The sequence below is a fragment of the Leptonychotes weddellii genome, chromosome 10 (genome assembly GCF_054177405.1).
Source record: "Leptonychotes weddellii isolate Sample4059 chromosome 10, ASM5417740v2, whole genome shotgun sequence".
NCBI classification, from domain to species: domain Eukaryota; kingdom Metazoa; phylum Chordata; class Mammalia; order Carnivora; family Phocidae; genus Leptonychotes; species Leptonychotes weddellii.
In genome coordinates, this window is record NC_138378.1 from 99,100,949 (window position 1) to 99,125,759 (window position 24,811).

Sequence of the window (24,811 nt, forward strand, 5' to 3'; positions counted from 1 at the left end):
CTCTAAATCCCAAGACAGAGCTCTGCCCGGAGTCAGTAGGGGCCCTCCAAGAGAAGAATTAAAGGCTTTCTAATCAGTTTCCACGATGAGAAGAACTCTAATTCTGTTGAACCCAAGCCATGCTTTTACTTGAATGATGATACGCACATGTGTTGCAAATTCATTTCTGTTTGATTCTGACCTTTATAGTTCTCACCACCCATCTCGTAAGAGGATTCTCCAGTGGGGACAAAACCTTTCCCTCTAGGACACATTTCAGTGAATTCAGCTGAGTTCAGAAGAGACCAAAAAAAAAAAAAAAAAAGGAGTTAAAAGAAGAAAAAAAAAGAACATCCTCCATTAATTTGTGTTTAAAATTCAGTTTTTCTTTCTTAGACTCAGTAACTTTAAGGCAAATCTTGTCATCTAATTTGGGCAAATAAATTCAGTACAATCTCCAAAATTACAGAGTAGGTGCAAATAAATCTAATGACTTTATACATTTACTTGTAATTTTAAAAAACTCTCCTGAGTTCATGCACTTTTGATTTACCTACATTTTAACTGATGTGATGACTTACTTCTCCATGACTGTGGTTTCTAGCATTTTAAAGGTTTAGTAAGATTCCATTCAAGCAAGATCTTAGCCTAAATATGCAAGCTCTATTTACAGATAATGAGGTGTCACTTTTAGCAGAAGAAACTGGTTTTTTAAAAACAGAATAAAACAGAATCGCCTTTCTGCCAAAATATCACAAGGAACCTCAATGTAACAGTGTATTCTGTGATGGGCTGAAGTTAAGTTCAAGGTGCCATTTGGAGGTGGGATGACAGGGAGGGTTCCAGCCCCGGATGAAACCTACTGTAAGGTAATCTCATCTCGATTCCGCGACGGCAGGTCCCAGGCAACGCCATCGTTACAAGGCTTCAATGCAGAGACCAAAATGAGAACATTCCAAGGCCCTGGACGCCCCAGGACCAGACCCAGGTATGAACACACCACTCAGCAGGTCCTTACCAGTCCCCACGACAGGGCAAGGGAAGATCTCACAGTTGTCCCCCCACCCGGCCCCAGAGGTGCAGCAGCATTCCTGTTTGGTGACGTTGGGGGCCAGCACATTATCACAGAGACTGGCGTCGTTGAGATTATAGTAGCATTCTTTCTTTTCTTCCTTGGGTTGATCTTCATCTAAGTCTAAACAGAGTGGAGAAAGTAAAAAGAGGACCTCCAGCACCCATCAGATCTGCATCCCAACAGAGCACAAGGCACACCGGTGGGAAGGCGGGCGGGCTGCACCAGCAACATTTCACTTACACAAAGCGGCCTTTCACTTTCAGTGGTGGATTCTTCCACTGCGAGATAAAAATGCACTGGACTCCTGAATTTTGATGGATTTCTAACACACCCCAAGAGTGTAAATCTGTCAAAATCATTTCCTTTTATGTTAACCAATTACTTTATTCTTGTACATTTGGCCGTGACAAGTTTCCATATCTGCTTTCTTGCCAAACATAGAGCTGTTCTATATGAGCCGTAACACCTACTTAAATCAATGAAAACTTTCCCCAACATTTGACCAGAGATGTGGGGGCCACACAAAATATTTAACTCTTAGGTGGTTATTTGAATCAACCATGCCCCAGTCTTTTCTGAATAGAACAAGGCAGCAGCATAAAATAACCAGAAAAACATTGCAATAACCTAAAGTCTGTAAAATAACCTTTCGTTACTGAAAGTCTGCTTCAATTGCTACAAAATAGGGCTTTGAATGAAATAATGAGTACCAGCTAAGCCTCAGGGTAGAATTTCAAGGCTGGGTTCTAGTCTGGCTCATGTGTGTTCTAGAGGAATATATTTTCCAACGGACTCAGTTTAACCCTCTGTGAGAAAAGACAAAGTGATAATGACAGAATACAATGAGAACAAAATCCACCCACTTTCAGATAATACTACAAAAATTATTTAATCCCATCAGATTTGTAGTCCTTGCACAAGAGTGTGCTTTTAAAAAACGACTGATATTTTGAAACTAGGCTTGTAAAATAGTCTAATCTCTTCCCTACCATATGTTGTAGAGTTCAAATTACTGCCTGTGATTCAGTTAGAACTTATTAATAGTTTTTATTTTATGCTGTATCAAATAAAAAGCTGACTACTGACATCGCAATTACTTAGATTAATTCCAATGAAATATTTTCATTGGAATACTGCTGTTTCCAGATTCTTAGACACAAAGAAACTACAGGGACAAAGGGAAAACATTTGCCAGTCAGGATAACACTTTAATGTCAACACCTACCTTTGTTTTGCAGTTGGTAGATAAACTGTATTATTAGGAAAGTTTAATGAGATATTTTCACAATAGTTTCCTATATATTTATTTTGGCAGGGTCAGGCTGACTGTGAAAACTAGATTAATATGCCATATAGCAAGTCTTCCTAAAATAGAAGTCCACAGAATTGTATCAGAAAAGCTACTACACTTTCTTTCCTCCTATGGCAAAGAAAACAAGCAAAACGACAAACAAAATGGAGGTATACATTACTCTTGAAACAGAACATCAACGAGAATGTAAAAGATTCCTTTCACACTTGATTCTGGCTACTTCGTAGATCATTCTGTCTTTGACATAATTCAGTCTGGACTCTCAGTTAGCGTTAATAGCTGATGACAAATTCCAACCTAGAATAAGTGTCCAGGAAAAAGCAGAAATGCTGATTTCTACAGCAGTTTATGAAGCGGTTTTAAATCATTTCCTTGTGTGTGAAATCAGATAAAACCTGCCACAGCCCTCGACTCAACTAGCTTTTCAAGCGTGCAGAAGACAGAAATGTGCTTTGCCCACATGGATGGAGCAGATGACCCCCACTTCATTCGCCTCGGGAGGGGCTCCAATCTCTCACACACAGAATTCTCTGGGAAACGTAAGGGCATTTTAAGTTGTTATTAAAATCTGTCATGAACCCTGTAGAACATTTTATAAATTTTCCTGCAATACTTCTGAATAAATCGACAGCCTACTACTAATAATTCTCCTCATTTTATTCAGTTGACCTAAAAGTGCAGCTAGCTATTAAAGGATGCATTTAGAAATACAAATCAAAGCAGCAACACGATTAGAATGTCAATCAAGTTTACACTCCCTGTTCCGCGGGGAACCTGCTTCTCCCTCCTCCTGCACATGCTCTCTCTCTCTGTGTCAAATAAATAAATAAAATCTTTTATTTTTTCTAAAGATTTTATTTATTTATTTAAGAGAGAGAGAAAGTGAGAGCGAGCGAGCACGAGCAGGGTGAGGGGCAGAGGGAGAAGCAGACTCCATGCTGAGCAGGGAGCCCGATGCGGGACTCGATCCAGGGACTCCAGGATCATGACCTGAGCTGAAGGCAGCCACTTAACTGACTGAGCCACCCAGGCGCCCCATAAATAAAATCTTTAAAAAAAAAAAAAAATCAAGTTTACAGTCTGTGTTAAAAGAGGGCTGAATAACTGTTTTCTTCTTGTGTTCAAAGTTAGAGGTATGTCATGGTGTTCGTTACAAAATGGAATACTATACAGTAGGGCATCACGAAGATTGCTATATTCATAGGTAATGAGACAGGCTTCTGTAGTACTCAAAAACTTTATATGTACATATATAAATATAAATATACACGGTCTATTTTTTACAATGTTTGTTTTACTCATAGCACAGAAAGTAAGAAAAAAATTATCTTTGTTTTCCTTTTTCTTTGGAAGGAAACCCAGAAGTTATTGCATAAGGGAAACAACCAATAATATCATTGTATTATTCAGGTTTTACATTGGTTGTTACAAGTTTTATTTTTTCTCCAAGCAGACTGAAAGTTCAATGTTTACACAGCTGAAATTGGGGGTTAGTCAGGCCCTCATCTGTGTTTGGAAAGAGATGCAAATTCTTTTCAAAAAAACTGGTCCACAAAGGTCGTTCTGTGAAAATTTCCCTTTTTTTTTTTTTTTGAAAGATTTTTATTTATTTATTTGACAGAGAGAGACACAGCGAGAGAGGGAACACAAGCAAGGGGAGTGGGAGAGGGAAAAGCAGGTCCCCCGCAGAGCAGGGAGCTGGACGCAGGGCTCCATCCCAGGACCCTGGGATCATGACCTGAGCCAAAGGCAGATGCTCAACCGACTGAGCCACCCAGGCACCCCTTTCCCTATCTTTCTAACCTTTAAATAATTAACTTCCTACAGCATTTTTCCACTGGGGGAAAACTGAGCAGTAAACACAATGCAAGGTGATTTCTTTAGAGAATCTCTGTATGTGAGTTTAGGTCACTGTTGCCACGGGAGGAATGGTTCTTTTTTTTTAAAGATTTTATTTATTTATTTGAGAGAGAGAATGAGATAGAGAGCATGAGAGGGGGGAGGGTCAGAGAGAGAGGCAGACTCCCTCCTGAGCAGGGAGCCCGACGTGGGACTCGATCCCGGGACTCCAGGATCATGACCTGAGCCGAAGGCAGTCGCTTAACCAACTGAGCCACCCAGGCGCCCGGGAGGAATGGTTCTATCACAAAATAATTTTAAGAGATCTAATCAATGGACATAAAAGTGTCAAGCATTAAAAGGAACGAACTTTATTTTTCTTAAAGATTATATCAATAAGTTTAGCCACACCACATACCTCAAGCCAAAGACTTCTGAGAAATAAACTACCTCTCCTCCGGTATTTTCAGATGTCATTTTTCAATTTCATTAAGAGGCTGGCATTTATACAACCATCTGTGTATAAACAGCAATTTGTATAGTTTAATCCTGGGGTCTGGATGGTGATAAGAAGTGAGTTTTTGGACCTTTTACATGTGTTTCTGAAGCAATTTTTATGGAGGCCCTTTCTTGTGACCCACAGAGTAACTCCGCGAAGCAGACTGCATAGCTTATCAAACATCCTCACCTTCCAGAAGAGACAGTTTAGGTTGGGTACCTTGTGTCATGCCTACTGCTTTCCCCAAACCTCTTCTATGGGGCTCAGCCTCTTAGCATCTGAACCAGCATGAGTTTGTTTTGCTTTGCTTTTTTTCATTTCTTTCTCCTCCTCGGGACAAATGAGGAGGGGGCAGCAGATAATCCCCCCTAGGGTAGGGCATAGCTCTATGGGGCCATCACGTTCCCTCGCTCTGAAGAGAAAGTTGTGGGTTGAGTCATATGTGCCACTTACGAAGAGCACCTATCTTCTCTCTTGGTTCGTCAGAAAGAAGAGGATGTGGTGTTTATTTACAGGATTGTTTCCTTCTTTGGTCTAATCTTAGGTTTGCTGTTAGGCTGAGGAAATCTGGAACATTTTTCTAATTAAAGTGGACATGAGCATTTTAAATGGGCTTTTTAAATGTTTTTTTTTTTTTTACTTTCAGTTTCCATTTGCAATGTATTCCGAAGGCCTTTATGAGCTAATCCTCTTCATACCCTTCTGGGACAGTCAGGATTTTGACAATGACGAAAGAGTAACATCACAAATACTCGGATACAATGCCCCCAAATAAAACACCTGCCATAGTCATGAAAAAGACATCAATTTATAAAACTCTAACTATGGTACTGTTCAGTAAATTACTTTCAACACAATCATTCATGAAGCTTTAGTCCCTTTTTAATATTTTAAACTCACTACAGGCACTAATGTTTTATACCAACTCATGTTTTTATGAGAAAACAATTTCTAGTGTAATATTCCAAGGAGGACTAGAAGAGGACTTGGACATTCATGATCTTTCCTTTTTTCCTCTAGTTTTCTCCATCAAAGGCTTCCAAGATGAGAAGTGTGTGTGTGTGTTAAGTGGGATTCAGGAGGGAGCCACTGGTGAGCTCCAGAAAACAAGCATTAACAGGAAGGGGTTGGACAGGAAGGGACGCAAGTATAAAGGACGACTGGAAATATGGGCTAATGACTTCAGTGGTAAAGGTGTGAAAGTCAAAATGGAGATGAGCAAGCCAAGCACAAGAAAAAAAAAATACATGGGAGAGAATTCCTCCACCCAGCTCCTGTCCTTAAAGAAGTCAGGCAGATGGGGAGTCAGGTCCTGACCTAAGCCACACTGTGTATGGCCAGGGCAGGCAAGGCTACCACGGGAGGCTGCCTGGAGGATCTGACATCTGAGCCAACGTCTTCAAAAATACATTCTGAAAAACTGGACAGGAGATAAGGTGTGACAGGGGTGAGGAGGAATACAAAGTACAACTGTCCTGAAGTCTGTGTGGGTAGAGCAGGGTGAGGGAAGGGGAGGTTCTGCAGAGGGAGTCAGGGAAGGTGACTCTGCGAGCCTGAGGATGGGGCAGGGGTGCCTGGTCATGGCAACAAGTGAAAGCGGAGTTCCTGACTCAGATGTTGGGTGGAGGACAACGTCACTGTCCGCCACTGGCCTGAGGGTCACCTCAGGGCCTCAGCTTAGAAGACAGGCAATATGGGCAAAAGACATGGACAGACATTTTTCCAAAGAAGACGTCCAAATGGCCAACAGACACATGAAAAAGTACTCAACATCGCTTGGCATCAGGGAAATCCAAATCAAAACCAATGAGATACCACCTCACACCAGTCAGAAGGCTAAAATTAACAAGTCAGGAAACAGCAGATGTTGGTGGGGACGCAGAGAAAGGGGAACCCTCCTACACTGTTGGTGGGAATGCAAGCTGTGTGCAGCCACTCTGGAAAACAGTATGGAGGTTCCTCAAGAAGTTGAAAATAGAGCTACCATACGATCCAGCAATTGCACTACTGGGTATTTACCCCAAAGATACAAATGTAGGGATCCACAGGGGTACGTGCACCCCAATGTTTACAGTAGCAATGTCCACAATAGCCAAACTATGGAAAGAGCCAAGATGTTCATCGACAGATGAATGGATAAAGAAGATGTGGTATATATATACAATGGAATATTATGCAGCCATCAAAAGGAACAAAATCTTGCCACTTGCAACGACATGGATGGAACTGGAGGGCATTATGCTGAATGAAATAAGTCAATCAGAGAACAACATGTTTCATATGATCTCACTGATATGAGAAATTCTGAATCTCAGGAAACAAACTGATGGTTGCTGGAGTGGAGGGGGGTGGGAGGGATGGGGTGGCTGGGTGATAGACATTGGGGACAGTATGTGCTATGGTGAGTGCTGTGAATTGTGTAAGACTGACGAATCACAGACTTGTACCTCTGAAACAAATAATACATTATACGTTAAAAAAAAAAAAAAGAAGATGGAAGGGAAGCATGAAGGGGGGAAATCGGAGGGGGAAACACAACGCAGAGTACTAACCACTATACGATCACGGCCTCGGAGGGGGAAACAAACCATAAGAGACGATAGACTCTGAGAAACAAACTGAGGGTTCTAGAGGGGAGGGGGGTGGGGGGATGGTTAGCCCAGTGATGGGTATTAAAGAGGGCACATTCTGCATGGAGCACTGGGTGTTATACACAAACAATGAATCATGGAACACTACATCAAAAACTAATGATGCATGGTGATATACATAACATAATTAAAAAAAAAAAAAAGGCAATAAATACCGGCCAGGGTGAAGGAAGGTTCTTTGTCTTCCTTTCTTTTTCTGGTGAAAGAAGAGAAGAGAACGGGAGAAGCGAGCCTGAGATAGGAACAGGCTGGGGCGAGTGGGGAAAAGAGAAAGCTTAGGATTCAGGGAGAGAGTACTGGGAAAGTCAGGGCAAGAGCCTGGTGACAGAGGAGCCTCCTGAAAGCAGAATGAAGCCCCGCAGGAAAGAAAAATGGGCGCGGGGCGCTGAGGTGGCTGAGTGAGCAGGAGGTGGGTGTGGAGATAAAGCAGTAAAAGCCCCGCATGGTCACAGGGCGCCTGGGTGGCTCAGTCGTTAAGCGTCTGCCTTCGGCTCAGGTCATGATCCCAGGGTCCCGGGATCGAGCCCCGCATCAGGCTCCCTGCTTGGCGGGGAGCCTGCTTCTCCCTCTGCTCCTCCCCCCACTCATGTTCACACTCTCAAATAAATCAATAAATCAAATCATAAAAAAAAAAAAAAAGGCCGGTCACAACACTGACACGCAGGTATCATGAGGGCTTGTGAAGACGACTGGGACAGTAAAGCCACATCTGACATGACAGGTAAAATATCTGGAAATGTTTAAAAGGAAATGTACAAACCCTTGGTCTTCAGGCCCTATTTAGGGCAAACGCTAGGATCCCCCATGATTTCTAGTGCAACGGTGTGGGTGTCTCTCCGGTAGCCTCAAGAACATGAAATGGCTCATGTACAGGCTGAGTCTGTCACTTGGATCAACTGCTATCAGTTCATTCAAATGTGGACATCTCTTTACTAAAAACTCAGATATTATTTTGGATACTAGATAAAGTAAATTTCATCAAAGTAAAAGCACGGTTTGGTAAATTCTTCTATTCTCTCTGAATGTGGGAAGAAATCTGACCCAACTCCCCCCCCGCCCCAACAAAATGAGCCTATTTTCCTTAGACTTACCTACATTTATGGTATAGATCCATTACAAATACACAAGAAGACCTCAGGAGTTTTATGGCATTTTATAATGTTTGCATTTTAAATACTGTGTTCTCAGTGTCTTTAATTTTTTTCCTACCGAAGCTCTTTTTTTCTAATCAGAAATTATTTTTAAAAAACTCTTTCAGGCGCCTGGGTGGCTCAGATGGTTAAGCGTCTGCCTTCAGCTCAGGTCATGATCCCAGGGTCCTGGGATCGAGTCCCGCATCGGGGTCCCTGCTCAGCGGGGAGCCTGCTTCTCCCTCTGCCTCTCTCTCTCTCTCTTTCTCTTATGAATAAATAAATAAAATCTTTAAAAATAAATTTAAAAAACCTCTTTCAATGTTAATTTATTTTACAGGTTAACTAAGCACATTAAAAAAAAAACCCTACTCTGCCAAATATAACAGTTGAATGATATTATCTGTGATTTCCTGGCTTTAAAAAAATATGTACATACATAAAACCTATAGTGGACCTACCTCTCTAGGAAGAGAACAAGAATGTTGTCTGAGTTCAACTGTCAGAACCATGAGGATGATTTGCATGTACCCCTTGACAGCACGGAAACTCCTTTTTTCTTCTGTTCCACTTGTTATTTAACCAAGCATAGAGAGGAACCATCCCCCCTACACAGAAGTAGAAATAGGTAATTCCTCATTCAAGTATGCCCACCCATCTCTCTGATAAAATGAATAATTATTTTGATACTACAGAACTAGCTGGGAAGGAGATGGTGAGATGCAGAGGGGACATGCTCTCAAATGTCGACAGGCAATTTGATTCAAGAGTTTCTGAGCATCTGCCGCAGGTCAGGTACCGTGCGTGCTAAGCAGTGAGCAAGGTTACAGGGGATGCAAAAAAGGAGTAAGATAGAGTATCAGGGTCCTGTTGCCCTGCTGCCCTGCTCATGGATTTGAACTTCATGCTGTAGGCAGCAGTGAGCAGTTGAAGCTTGTGATGAGCACCGGGGGTTGTAGTGGGTAATGAATCACTAAATTCTATACCTGAAATTAGTGCTGCCTTATATGTTAACTAACTGGAATTTAAATAACAACTTGGAAGAAAAAAAAATAAAACCAGACTCATGTTTTGCAAACATCAACTGTGGCAACCGCCAGGAGCAGGAATTGATGGGAGAGACTGGAGGAAAGTCAGGAGGGTACTGCCACGGTCCGGGTAAGAGATGCTGAGTGACTGGCCTGGAGCAGTGAGGAGCGGGGAGAGCTTTGAAGGACACTGTGGAGGCAGAATTGGCAGGATGTTATGAGAGCTTGGATGAATGGTGAGAAAAATTAAGGTATGATGATGTCAGGATTTCCAGTACTGACGTTTGGCACTTAATGAGTGAACACAGGTTGGAGATGGAATGGTAATGAATTTGGTTTTGGATAATTTCGGACAGACCCACTTACAAGACACCGTGGGAGAAAGGTCCAATAATAGGCAGAGGGAAAAAGGAGTGCAGCCCCAAGGACAGAGGAGGAGGCAGAAGATATTTACTTGGCAGCGCGTAACACGTAAGTAATAGTTGACTCAGAGAAGAGGATTAAATATCCCCCAGAGAAGAATGGAGAGTTAGAAGAGGCCTGAACATGCAACTCTCCAGGACATTATTATTTAAGGAACGGGCAACAGAAAAAGAGTTTGGGAACGAGAAAGAAAAGACCAGAGCAAGAGGAAGGAGGATACAGGGAAGATGAATGTCCTGAAATCAATCAAAGGGAAAAGAAGGGGGAGGGAAGATGGGAAACCACTGTTGATTATTTCATGAGGAGTCAGCAGTGAGACTAATGGTTTTAGCGTGTAGGAGCTCACTGCTGACCCATGGGAAAGGCACTTCATGCAGATGAACGAGCATGAGGGCCCCGGACCAAATGGGAGACAGTCTGTGGAGGTAGGTGGAGCATGGATGTCCCCAGAAAGAATCTGGAGGTCAGCGTGGTGGATGGTGCCACTGTAGGGGATTTTCATTTTTGATCTATTTTTGTATTTGCCAATTTTCTGAGAAGAATGCACATTATTTTAATAACGAAAACAAAACAAAGAAATGAAGAGAAAAGGAAGCCAATTTTTAGAAGAATTTGGTGTCATGGGGTCCTCAGCCTTGAAAAGTGGAATGGTGAAGTGGAAAAGATCTCAGAGCACAGCATTAGCCATAGGGCCCTAAGGAGAACATTTAGAACTTCTCTCTGGGCCTCAGCTTCCTTACACATAAATACAAGAGCTGGGCTGGAAAACCATGAAGGTGCTTCCTTGTTGGAGAAGCCTAGGCCTGAGCTTGTGATGTGAGAACAAGCTCTCAAATACATTAGTGGAAAATGGTATTTTTTTTTTTTTTTAAAGATTTTATTTATTTGAGACAGAGAGAACGAGAGAGAGAGAGCACATGAGAGGGGGGAGGGTCAGAGGGAGAAGCAGGCTCCCTGCCGAGCAGGGAGCCTGATGCAGGACTCGATCCAGGGACTCCAGGATCATGACCTGAGCCGAAGGCAGTCGCTTAACCAACTGAGCCACCCAGGCGCCCGTGGAAAATGGTATTTAAGGAAACCCTGAAATAAACTGTGTAAAGAACAATTAATTTACAATGCCAATTATCACTCCAATTTATGCTTTATAATTTCTGATCTTGCTTATTTGCTTTTCTTAAAGTGAGGAACACCTGCCTCAATTATAACATACATCTCTTTGTGTTCTTTTCCTTATACCTTCTGGTTTAAAAGTAACACTCAGTTCCTGCCCCAGAGTCTCCTCTGTGCACCAACCAAGACAGAGAGCAGCACTTTGTGGGTAAGGTCTGGGCTACCGTGGGCAAAACTACCTATTTACTGCTTCCTTTAGAGTATTCAAGGACATAGAGTTTTTACTGAGCAATCATCACGGGCACTGAGCAAATAAAAGCATCAGGCTGTATTTCATATGCATACCCTCTTACATGTGATGAGTGGCTTGGACATTTTTTAGTGATTTCTGTTACAGGTGCTTTTAGGCAACAGACAGCAATGTAAATTAGTGGCCAAAGGCCCAGGCAGTGAAAACCATTACACCAGACCTAAAAAAATTAGGTGGGAGCCAAGAAGTAGTTTAGAAACAAAAATCCTAGGACATGAAAATTCAAAAGTACCTGAAAGGAGACCTGGCACGATATCCTGCTGGAAGTGAGAGCCCTTCTACCTGTGGCTTCCCACCTGTTCTGGGATAGCTCCCGGGAAATACCCACAAATTCATGACAGTGACCTGCTGTCTCTAGTTATTGGACAAATCTGCATACTGATCTGCAATCTGCCTTCCTGACACCCACCCCTTAGCTCCAGTTCTGTCCTCAGTATGATTCCACTGTAGATTATTCTCTACTGCTCATTGCTGGAATACCCTCTGTCCTGGGGAAACTTTACAACGGAGTAACAATGTTACAGCCTATAATGCAAATTCATCTTTCCTTTCTCAATTACTTTTCAGGAAGGATGAGAGCTGAGCTGTTGGCTCTATCATATATACACTGCTATTAATCTGAATCCTTGTTAAAAACTTTCACTTAAATTTGGTACACCAAGTACAGCAGATCCTTTGATTGGAGTAGGAGACAAACTCTTTTCAGTGGCCTCCATTTAACCAGCCTGTTGCGGTAACCAATGTTCTCTCGCCCTCTGGAAAGCACTCTGGCCAATGTCCACAGCAGGTAGAATGCTCATAGCCAGTCGGCTGCTCTCCGGTAGGAGCACACAACTTCTACTCTCACATGCTGAGCAGTATGCTGACCAAGACTCAGCTGTGTTTATTCTCAAACATTCTCTGCCAGTGTATTAATTGTTGTAATTACATAACTAAACAGTATACAAATCAATAAAATATGCATTAAGAAGAGTTGTTTATGGAACAAGTTCAAGGTTTGGAAAGACTAAAGCTGATTCAGTAAAAACAACGCTATCATATTAGATGCAGATAAGACATCTATAAAAAAAACTCGAGAAAAACTATAAAAATCTAGAGGGATTTTATACTCATTTACTTTGCAAAGGCCTTTAAATTCTTACTCCCTTTAAAGTGGGTGCTGTCGATCATGCATAACATAGTTTATGCAGGACAAGCCAGGCAGGTCTCTAAGAGTGGACTTCTACTCGAAGAAAGACTTTGGCCTTCCTTCAAAGATCGGCAAATGAATGTACCTTTGTGTGCTTTAAGTTAAAATGTAAATACTTAAAAACTATATTATCTTTTTTAGGATTTCCAGCTTCAATCACCTTTTTTAACAGCAGATCAATTCCTGACCCTGATGAAGTCAGAGAGAGAAATCTCCTCCTGCAGTTTATAGCTGGCCTGTCTCTCAGGACCCTGACAGAGAATTGCTCAGATGAAGATGTCATCATAGACAATCTTAAGACTGCATATCATCAGTTAAAGTTTGCCAAGAACTATGCAAATTGAGGTACAGTAGTGAGAGCTGCCAGGAACTGTATAAATTAGTCAGATTATACTGACATGGACCAATAAAAACAACTGGGTATGTGCGATATTTAGCAAAAGCCAGAGAACTATGGGGGGAAATATGGAAGAAACCATAAATGGAAAGATTAGATACAAAGTTAAGAGGAAAAGAAACTATGTATCCATTGGTAGACAAGATTTATGAAGCTGAGTATTCAAAATGAAGTTCTTTAAAAAACACAGGAGAGTACATAGTGAACTCTGACTGGGAGAACTTTCCAGAAAGAGTCAGTCAGTCACTGAGAGAGCAAAGACACTAAGGGAGGAAAAAAGCAAAGCAAGTGTCAAGGACTTTGTTACAGAAAAACTTAAAAATAGGATATGAGGAACAAGGCTTGTACAAAATGAATCACTGTAAAGTTTTAAGAAGCAGTTTATAATGAACTACTCCAGTTCCCCCAAAATGGTTCAGATGGTCTCATGACCCTATTAAGGTACCATTAATCTCTAAAAAAAGAAATGAGCGGGGCGCCTGGGTGGCTCAGTTGGTTAAGCGACTGCCTTCGGCTCAGGTCATGATCCCAGGGTCCTGGGATCGAGTCCCACATCGGGCTCCCGGCTCAGCGGGGAGCCTGCTTCTCCCTCTGACCCTTTCCTCTCTCATGCTGTTTCTCTCTCACTCGCTCTCTAATAAATAAGTAAATAAAATCTTTAAAAAAAAAAAAAGGGGGGGCGCCTGGGTGGCTCAGTTGGTTAAGCGACTGCCTTCGGCTCAGGTCATGATCCCAGGGTTCTGGGATCGAGTCCCACATCGGGCTCCCGGCTCAGCGGGGAGCCTGCTTCTCCCTCTGACCCTCTCCTCTCTCATGCTGTTTCTCTCTCGCTCGCTCTCTAATAAATAAATAAATAAAATCTTTAAAAATAAATAAATAAATAAAAATAAAAAAAGAAATGAGCAAGCTTTAGGATCTCAGACATGTACTTCATTCAAATCTATGTGAAGTGAATGAACCATTCTTTGATGTTGCTAGAACATTCTAGCAAAAAAATATCTACCTAGGGGAAAAAATAGTTAAAAGGTCCACCATTTCAGAACAGAGTCTAAAAAGATGAGAAATAGGTATCACTTAAGTATTTGGATTACAGCTTACTTCCTATAGTACTCTGTTATTAAATGGCTTTTACATACAGGATTTTAAAAAAAATTCATAAAATTCTGTGAGGTAAATATAACCTTTCTATTTTATAAGTCAGAAAATCAGAACTCATAAAAGGTGAATGATATGCCCAAGCTTACACAGCTGGAAAACAGCAGACCACCGTGGTCATTCCAATTTAAAGTATTATAAGAAGTTTAGAAAACAAAGGAAAAAGCAAAATTTCCATTAATTCCAATAATTATCTTCTTAAATGTCTTCTCTTCCTTCCCACCACAGATTGTAATCATTCAAAGAGCCTGCTTTGTTACTCAGCATTGTACCACATGCATTTATCTTGACTACCTTATCTTCATATCAATCATTTAATGCCTGTACAATAGTATGACATGTGAATGACTTCAGTCAAAATAATACTGTGGGTGAGGTGCTACTCTACAGAACCAAAGACAAATAAGAGAAAGATAGTTACTTAACCAATCCTTTTATGGGCCATGCAGGTTTTTGATTGTGTGTTTGCTTTTGCTACTACAGGAACAACTGAAAGGAAAAGTCTTTTCTCTTTGGCTCATGGGTCACAGCGGTGGTCACTGGAATGAAGAGCGACCCCTCCCTCCAATAACACTTCATCTAGTCCCCTTCACAGACAACGTTTTTGAATTGCTGTCTTTTTGTGTCATTCTGCACTCCTCCTCTTTCTATTTTTAATAATTAAGAAGAATATGTGTAGGTGAAAATATTTTTATATTTTATTCCTTATTACTTGCAAAGATGGTTATTCCACACAGAACAAGTGTACCCTGTGGAGAAGTAGTGAGAGCTCTCTTAGAAGCATGGATACAATCAGAGAGATTGAGCAAGAAAGTCAAATGGCCAATGTTTCATTTTATTTGGCTCTCAAATGACCATTTGGTCTTTTGCTTTCCTTAAAATACAACCAAGCTATAGCTACATGGCACAAACTAAAAGAGTGATCTGGAAGTTGATTAATTTATCTGGAAAACCATCAGTTCTCCATTTCAACTTGTGCCATGACGACACAGACTAAATCAAATTTTAAACGAATGCAAACACAGCCACTCTCTGGGCCAATTTCTGAAAAAACACCTTAACTCTTCCAAGTGGAAGTCTTTGTAGATCCTGAGAGGCCTATATGTTGCTTTTAATTTAGAGAAGTGTCAAGATACATTTCTCCAAGGGCCAAGAAAGAAAGATTATGCAACCTAATGAGATGATGCCATATTAAACCCTGAGCTGATGGCTCTCTGAGTAGTAAGCAAGTCCCAGTGAATGTTCTCATCGTTTTGGATCCTTTACCCTACACATGGCGTCTCTGGGTTGGAAAGCATGACAGAGGCCATCTAGCTCAAATAGTCATCACTGATCACATCCTAATTCACTGATAAGGCAGACTCGGAAAGAGCATGGAAGCTTCCAGAGACAGCAGTGTGCCAGGACACTTGGTTATTCCTTACCTCACTCCCAGAGTGTGTGGCTCAAACCTGTGTAGGTACAAGTCCCCAAGAGGAGCCCCGGTGACTTACCTCCCGAGGCCCGGGAGCGGCACTGCCCAGTCATGGGGCTGTACTCCTGGTTTTCATCAGCGCACACACAGAGGAAGGACCCTTCCACATTTTCACAGAAGGCTTCACCACACACCCCACTAAGCAGCTCGCATTCGTTCACATCTGGAAAAGGGAGCACAGAGCAAGTCAGATGAGTGCCTCCCTCCTGACAGCTCTTTATTTCACTAGCTGTACCAGGGCTAAGTGGTGTCTGCTGGTCACAAATGGTCCCCAGTGAGCAATCAAACCCTTCCACTATTTTCTGGGGAAGGGGCTCCTCAAGGATGGGCTGTGCAATTCGGTTTGTGTAAAAAGGACCATGAAAACACAGAGCAAAGTTTCCACGTTCCAATTCTACTTTACGGAGGGTCCTGGGATTGTCCTGCAAGTAGGGTATGTACACTCTGCCCATTTAATTCTCTCTGTCTTGACTTCTTGACATAATGAGGTCTTAAAGGACATGACAGTCCACTCTCACTTTTAGATTCAAGGAAAATTAGCAAACCTGGCGCTTCAGAAACAACAACCTTTCTTACACTCATTACAATATTGTTTTCAATCTATTCATATATCTGAAAATACAATTCTCTAGTAGCCAGAATGTCCATACTTTAACAACCAGAAATCAGGTTGTGTATCCCTTTGGGAAATGAAGGAAAGACCCCTGTAAGTACTCACCAGGTTACATTAATCATTCACACGAAACAAATTATTCCAGTAACTTATCATGCGCTGTGCCTTTAAAAGTTCTGCGGGTGTTCCACAGTGTCCTTTCTATTTTGCTAAGTGTTTTCTGTCTGCACTTTATACGTAATTAAAACACAGCCCAGGAATCTACTAATGAGTACATTTTATTCAATATTATGTAAGCACATAGCCCTAAAACGGGCTAATTCTAATGTTTGACCTTGCCCAATACTACATTTTAACGTGTCTCGTCCAAAGAAATTTTAGTAAGGAATGCCCAGTTCAACAAAGTACTTGACTTGACATCTGAAATGCTCATGTACTTTATGCCTTAAACAAGTACAAACATCAGCTCTCATGAGCACACTTTGAGATGGTTTATACAAAGTTAAATATTTGAGCAATTATCCAAATCATTCAGGGAAAAGAGAAATCTTATTTTCACCTGCTATACCCAGTTAATTGGACAAAAAGTTTATGTATCTTGACTTATTTGGATAATTACCTCAGTTTTCCATTTCACTTTGTATATAAACAGATATAAACCTAATGAGCTGGGTTTTGCTTATGAAAAGGTATTATAACATGAAAGAAAGCAGAGAGTTGGCATATTTAATCAACCCAGACAGTCATAATTTAGACCAGAAAAATTGACTTTAGAAATTTGCCAGTTCACATTTATCAATTTGGTAAATTTCTAACTTGTATTATTTACATGACTCTTGGTATCTCTCCCATGAGAATGAATTTACTCAATCAAAAAGTACTTTCTGGTTTACTCCTGCGTGCCAGGCACTGGGGAAACAATGATGACGCAGGCAGGCCCAACTCCTGCCTTCACAGAGCTTATAGTCAAGCCAGAGAAATCAGCCAGATGATCTCACAGGCCGCGATTAAGTGCTAAGAATGAAAAGTGCAAGGCAAGCATGGAGCAGTGGACCTTCAGGGTAGGGGCGGGTTAGGGAAATGATATTGGAGCCAAGTTCCATCTGAAGGATGAGGAGGTGATAAGGAGCAGAGTTGGCAGGGGGCTGGCGGGGCGGGGGGTGGGGGGGGTGGGCAGGCACAGGAAGGGTCCAAGTAGAGGAAACAGAATGGTCAAAGTTTGGTCTCAGGGCTGATTCAACTCTTAAATTCTACAGAACACCCAGCAGGAACTGTATATAGTAGGTGCTCAGTTAATATTTTTGAAAGAGTGAATAAACAGATGAAATGACACCTGCTGAGTTCAGTAAAATCCCTCCTCTAAGGGTGGTGTTTCGTGGGCTGAAACAGAATGTCAAGATGGGTTCGGTGTGCTCGTCTGACTGGTTAGAAGTGAACCTCAATCGGGGGCTCAGGAGGCCCCGATGGCGGGACATCTGCTATCTTAACAGGTAACAGTTAAAATCTGCTGTGCACCTACAATAGGCCAACTATGAGCCCCAGCCAGGGCAGAGAGACCAGGACTCTTGAGGCCTCGGAGAGGGCAGCTGCAGGCCATCTACACAAATGACAGCCCCAAAGTTTCTAAGTACTGTAACTGAATCTGCTGAAGGTATTCTGGAAGCAGGAGGAGGGTTCAGCATCGAGCTGGAGAGACAAAGATGGAGCAGGGGCAGTGTCGGGGAGGAGAGGGACAGTACCCTCAGGAGGCAGTGGGATGCATCCCTACTCAGGCAAGGGGAAGCTGGGAAGATGTTTCCAGCAGAAGGAGCAAACAACAGCTGAATCGCTGCACAGCCGTGAGCCACCACAAGCAGTTTTATGTCACTGGAAGCGAAGAAGGAGGTGCTGAGGCTGAGGAGTGGCAGCCAGGTCACAAGACCTGTTTAGTCAAAATATTTAGACAAGTTTTCTTGCCTGCATTGTGGTGCAAAGGAGACTAAAGCAGGAGTTGGAACCAGCAACTATGACAGTGTTAGAGTAAAAGTGGTGACTATTCACGGGGGTGATTTCATCACTAAACCTCCAAATCAGTTTTGCGTTCCCCGTTTAATCTGGACAGGAAATGAATTAATGCTTTGAGTTGCAAATGTTCAAACTCAGAAGTTACGGACTCCTCCTGAGACAGTGCCTGCTATGAAATGAACAGAGTAAGAGTAAAGAAAAAGCCTCGTTACCTGTGATGTTCTGAATTTAATAACCTTTCTTCTTTCCCAGTTCATGGCTCCCACTGCAAATGTTTCATAATGAATTTGGTTTAAAGAAATCACAGCTGATCAGAAAATGGAATATGAAATGGGTTGTCTATAGGAGCATGTGCTGGACGCTGTTCTAGGACATCTGATGATATTCAAGATGCCTCCCAGCTCTGTCAATCCCAGACAGACTGAAGAAACAGAGTTGCAAGTCCAAAGCATCATTTTACAGGTGTCATTCCTGGAAAATGAAACTCCTGCCAACACTTTTCCTTAACTGCACTGCCTAAGGAGGTACATCTTGAAGACAGACAAGCCACACCACACACCAGACTATTTCCTGTGCAGGAGGGACTCTGCAGAAGGGCTCCATATCCACAGCTCAGAGTTTAAACAGATGTTCTTTTTTAATATACAGGAAATTCAAAGTTCTTCTTCTCTATTTCTTAATGTCTGAATTTCTCTATTTCTAACGTTTCTGCACACTCCCAAACTGTGTGACAAAATCGCATGAGGATGAAATTCTATCCAAATTACCTTGCTTACAATCTCTCCTGTTCTTGATAACTCTGATGGCATTTCAATAGGGGGGACGTGAAACATGCTGTGGAAAGAAATCTAAACACTCACCCACACACCCTTGCCCATCCTGTGGCGCCTGAAAGCCCTGATAACAGAGGCAGCGGAAGGACCCAGCCGTATTGTCACAAAACCCGTGACTGTCACAAACAGTGTTGTTCACACATTCATCAATATCTGCAAAAAAGACATTTAACATCAGACACAAAACACAGACTGACAAACACCAGATAGTAATGGACAGACAGAGGTGCTCGGCACACCTCGATTAGCATGAGATGATCATGTTTACACAGAATGAACTTCTAAAACATTTTACACATCAATAAAATGTTTTGATGAAAATGTCTTCACAGACAAACGCTGGGCTCTGTGAGAAAACGTTTACTTCCCTCAGGAAATGTTTTCGAACAGAAAGAGCTGCTGTAATCGCCACGGTCAGTGTTTTCTACCTGCTTCCAATCCTTTATTTCCAAGGAGAGTATATTCTCCTACCGGAGAAACCCATGGAAGTATTGTCACCTTCCTGGGTCGCGGTCAACGCTCACAGTTCCTTCTGCAGAGATGGCTCACTCAACCCTACAGATAACCTTGGGCAAATCTCAAGAGCATTCCCAGGGACGGAGGAGGGGAGGAGGGAGACAGAGAATCTGATGAGTTCAGCAACATAGCCAGGCAGCCTGACTCGTTCACAAGAGAAGACTTCCTGTCACCAAGTTAAAGCCACTCAAGGTCCTAAATGTCACTGTTGCTCCCACTGGTTGGCCAGTGGCCCACTTGCAAATTCATTGTGTTCTCTATAAACTTGATGATAGTGTTCCTATGCCTTTTCTTCCCCAATAAAAATGTTCTCATAAAAGTGATGTCTCGATTATGAAGTTACGAACAGACTTTCAGACACACTTCTTTATCCTTACGGTGACTAACTGACTTCGCCTTTTTCCTTCCCCTTCCCCTTTTCCTGGTTTACCTCCACACCGCACACTTCCATCTGTCAGGTTCTGTCCTCTCTGACTCTGGATTACACGCTCCCCAAATACAGGCTTTTGGAGAAACAATTAAGAAAATGCAATTACTGCATCCAAACACATGGGAAGGGGTGCCTGGGTGGCTCAGTTGGTTAAGCGACTGCCTTCGGCTCAGGTCATGATCCTGGAGTCCCTGGATCGAGTCCCGCATCGGGCTCCCTGCTCAGCGGGGAGCCTGCTTCTCCCTCTGGCCCTCCCCCCGTCATGTACTCTCTCTCTCTCATTCTCGCTTTCTCAAATAAATAAATCTTTAAAAAAAAAAAAAAACACATGGGAAGATAACAAATGATTTAAAAAAAATGATAAGTTGGGCGCCTGGGTGGCTCAGTCATTAAGCGTCTGCCTTCGGCTCAGGTCATGATCCCAGGATCCTGGGATCGAGTCCTGCATCGGGCTCCCTGCTCGTTGGGGAGTCTGCTTCTCCCTCTCCCTCTGCTCCCCCCTCCCACTCGTGCTCTCTTTCTCTCTCTCAAATAAACAAAATCTTTAAAAAAAATTTTTTAAATGGTAAGTTAAGTAGCCCTTGACAGAATTTAGTTTGGAGGAGTTAATAAAACTGAACTTTCCTCTTCCTCACTTTTTTTAAAAGTTTTATTTATTTAAGTAATCCCTACACCCAACATGGGGCTCAAACTCACAGCCCTGAGGATCAAGAGTCACACGCTCCTGAGCCAGCCAGGTGGCCCTGCTCTTTCTAAAGTTCTTAATGTTGAGTCAGGAAACTTTCCAGAAGAAAAAGAAGATAAACGCAATGATGATTTGGTAGCTGTCTCACTTCCTAATTTTTTAACATAATTGAGAGTAAGTTCAGAGACTATCTCACTTCTGAATTGTAAACTCTGAGTGACTACCCACTTTTCTTACCTTTCTCCACTCAAACAAAACTGTCCCTTCTCCTTTCAAGGCCGGGCTCTTTCCCTACCACTCTCTCCTCCCTCGAGTCCTACCTGTTCATCCTTCTCTAGCATCCTCAGCTACTCTTCCCTTCGCTGACTTCAAACATGTTAAAATCTCTTGGAAAAGCATTCACTTCACTATGATGTCACCTACTGTGCTTTTCCATTCATTCTACTGTTGCAAAATGTCTCAGAAGAACTATCTACATGCACTGCCTTTGTTCCTCACATACCTCATCAGTTAAAAAAAAACAAACAACTAGTAACCATACTATACTAGTAACATTGGTATATTCCTAAAATTACTGTGAGGACTCAACAAAGTACATGTATAAAGTGCTTAGAACATTACCTGGCATGTGACATAGGAAGCATACAATACGGACCAACCATTAGTATTACTATTATTCCTCCCCCTGTTCCCTCTTGACCTACAAACTCACTTTCTCACTCTCTATTCCATGAAGCTCCTCTGAGAAAGGCCACCAATGGCTGACCTGTCCGTAAATTTGATGATCATTTTCCAGCCAGCCACCATCATCCTTGACCCCCAAGACTGGCCAACTCCCTCCTTGAACTCTCTCTTTCCGTATCCCAGGACAGAGTATTATTCTTGTTCGACTTTTAACCACGTTGGCCGGCCCTCATCCTTCCGCAGCCTGAAGAGGGGGTCTGCCAGGGCTCGGGCCGCCCTGGGACATGCTGCTTCCTCCATGCTACCCCATCCCACCCTTTCCAGATAATCTGGACTTCAATTACCATGGTCCTCAGAATGAATCCCAAAACTTCATCTTCAGCCAGGATCCTTCTTATTCTCAATCGTTTCCATTTCATCTTCCGCTCTAGTCTCAAACTTATCAAGCCTGAAACCAAATTCACCGTATTCTTCCTAAACCGCACTTCCTGAGCTTACTGACAAATCTCTGGTATTTCTGTCCTTTTTTGCCTCTCTTACCTCAACTTGAACCAAAAACTCAATGACATTGTTTCACATCTAAAAAACTGACTCTCCCCTGCAACATCGAACACAAAGATGACATGCAGTAAATCTGTTCTGATGGTTTCCAATGTCAGCATAAGGCTACAATTTATTTGCTGATCACAACCGGGAGAGCAGTAACTACAGAGTATCATCAAATCACTTAAGGCAGGCTACTACTAATTTTAGTCTTCCGGAAATGGGTATTTGTCTAAGAGATTATTCACTGAGCCACAAGATTTAAGGGCTGGAAAGAAACTCAGAAATGCTTCAAATTGCCAATTATATACTGATGATATCCCAGTCTTTCTCAAAGGTTGACCTCTGGCCTTTAAAACCATTTATCTGATACTATGGGACATGTTCATGATAAATGAACTTACTATGATCCCCCTCCTCACCTCACCCCCATTTCTCCTATATTCTCTCATCAGAGACTCCAACCAGTCACCCTAGCTAGAAATCTTGGGGGCAGGCTTCCTTCTCTCCTCTGTTCTGTCCCTCCTCTATCATACCCTCTTATCTGTCTTCCCCGTACTCCTCACACTCCTTATCCCCAGTCTTGCCTCCCTTCCTCTAATCCATTCTCCACCAACTGCAAACCTGTCAGTGACACTCCCTTGTTCAGAATATTCAGTATCTCTTCTTGGCTGGAGGACACCGACCACTCTCTTTGGCAGAGCACAGAGGACCCGTCCTCCTCAGGCTCCTGCCTAAACCTCCAGCCAGAGTTCTTAACCAACATTTCCTTCCTGCTTTATGTCCCAGCTGTCTCAGGATACCAGAGTTTCTTGAAAACCCTATGGTCTTTGATTTCTCCCTGACTTGGAACCCTCCACTCCCTCCCTCCACTAGAAAGTGTCCCCATTATCTGCTTTGCTCAGAAACTCCTCCTGGCCCATCTGCAGTCAGTCCAAGGGACACCTCCCAAGTGTCAGACTTCAGGGTCCATCCTCTCTCCTCCCAGGGCATTTTGTGCCATTCTGTACCCCACCAGTCCACTGTTTGGGGTGGAGAACCTCCAATTGAATCTTGCCGGCAGCTTAGCTCCCTACTAAAATGAGAAAGAAAACAAAGGAGGAGGAAGGAAAACCAGTGCCGAAAATCTGGCGGCTTTTAGTCCAGATTCTTACAGTAACATCTCTTGCTTTCCTTTTCGTTAATTCTGTGAAGTCACAGCAGATGATGACTTCGTGTTAATGACCACCAGCTCAGGCACTGAGAAGCTGACCTTAAGGTGAACAAGTCCTGAGACGGTTATGAATTACTGGGCATTGTGCAGTCTCAGACTTAATGTACCAGTGATTAACACAGAAAGTTTAGATGAGCAATATTTTGGATTTGAATGAATAGGAAAAAATAACGTGGAATGCCTGCTGGAGACTAGCTCTTCAACAACTCATATTTTATGAAAATGATATACTGTAACTCTCAGCAGTTTCATGTTTTCAACAATGAGGTAAGGTAATAGCTGAACAAAAGGACAACATTCCTTTTACTTCTCTAATGACCTGTATAAAACAACATTATTTCATTAGAATGGTCTTTGATGATGTGAGTGCTGAGATATTTTTCCATTGTTAGTCCTGTCTATAAAGTTCTAAGACCTGCTATAATTAAGATCAACTCTATAAAAATAAAGCTAAATGCAAGAACATTTATTATTATGTGAGAATAAAAGCCCTATCAAGATGCAAGCTTCATTAAATGGACAAGTGAATGCCATCTTGTTTTATTGAAGCTGACTTTTGAATATGAAACTCCATTCTGAATGATGCTAATATGACAGGTTTTCTCTTTGCTTAATGAAGGGGTCATTCTATTAAATTACTAAAACCAATTTTGCCTAGGCATCTGGAAGGGCCATGCATGATATTATCACACAGTCATAGCATCTCCTAGATGAGTGACAAAAAAATGACTTTCCAGAAATCTCTCAGTTGGCAACCCAGATGAATTAGTTATGCTCCTTAAGGTTGCTGATTTCTCATGCAAGTTTTTGCTATTAATATTTGATAGAGCAAGGCAGATATAAATATTATGGATATGGATATGAATTCAAGGAAGAATTACACAGACCAAGGATAGTGGATCACTGATATGAATTCTCTAATAATAAGATTAATATAACCATCAGAAAGAGAAATAGAGCATCATTCTGGATAACTGGAACTACCTACCAGTGGATCATTTTTAAAGTAGCAACCTGTCAATGACTACACAGGCCCACATTTTGAAGGTCTTAACTTTTGACCCATCTGGTAGATCTATTTTCCTTGCCCAATTGCTTTTTACCTGGTACATTTTCTCCACAGACCAAAGCTTTTCAAAACCTACTAATTATTATCAGGGATTTTACATATAAGAGCAGAACTCCAATCACATTTCTCAAATTCTCAAATAAATGCATAAGGCCAGATACTTGGTGTCATCTTCTCCCTTAGGTAAAGTGAACTATAAAATAAGGTGAAAGTATGGAAAAGAGGCATGATCTTCTAAAAGGGACTGGGGTTCTGGGATAAGGCTTATTTACTCACCAGAAAATTACAACTATGTTCAAAGACCTCAACAATGAAATTCCTAACAAAACCCCAATGATTCTATTAGGTTTTCTGTACTATATACCACAAAGTATGGGCATGGGGAGAAAGGAGTATTTGTATGTACTTTGTCAATGAAATGATTTGGTTTTCTTCCTCTCAGCTACACCCCTCAGCTTCTTGTTCTGAACTAAGAAAAAAGCGCTTCTTTTTCTTTCTTAACGTGTCCTATCTTTGTGTGGTTGATTTTCTTTTTCCTTTTTCTGAGTAGGACATAACTACCTGTTGGAAGCAAAAGCTCTCTAATGAGCCTCGTGCCACTGCCAGAACCCTCTAGAGAGGTGGATGACAGAAACTGAGTCCCATTTTTG

At 42.0% G+C, this 24,811-nt stretch overlaps 1 protein-coding gene across 14 annotated transcripts in view; it reads right to left on the reverse strand.

Annotated features, from left to right (window-relative positions):
* LTBP1 (latent transforming growth factor beta binding protein 1) overlaps positions 1–24,811 on the reverse strand; it is a 255,388-nt gene that overhangs the window by 30,305 nt on the left and 200,272 nt on the right. For 8 of the 14 annotated variants that reach the window (XM_081796946.1, XM_081796942.1, XM_081796945.1 and 5 more), the window contains 4 exons: positions 19,049–19,174; positions 15,591–15,734; positions 998–1,174; positions 182–268 (listed from right to left, as the gene is read on the reverse strand). In XM_081796946.1, coding sequence (XP_081653072.1) covers positions 182–268; positions 998–1,174; positions 15,591–15,734; positions 19,049–19,174 — 534 coding nt within the window. The remainder of the gene's footprint in view (positions 1–181; positions 269–997; positions 1,175–15,590; positions 15,735–19,048; positions 19,175–24,811) is intronic. The other 6 variants (XM_081796943.1, XM_081796947.1, XM_081796951.1 and 3 more) reach the window with 2 other exon arrangements.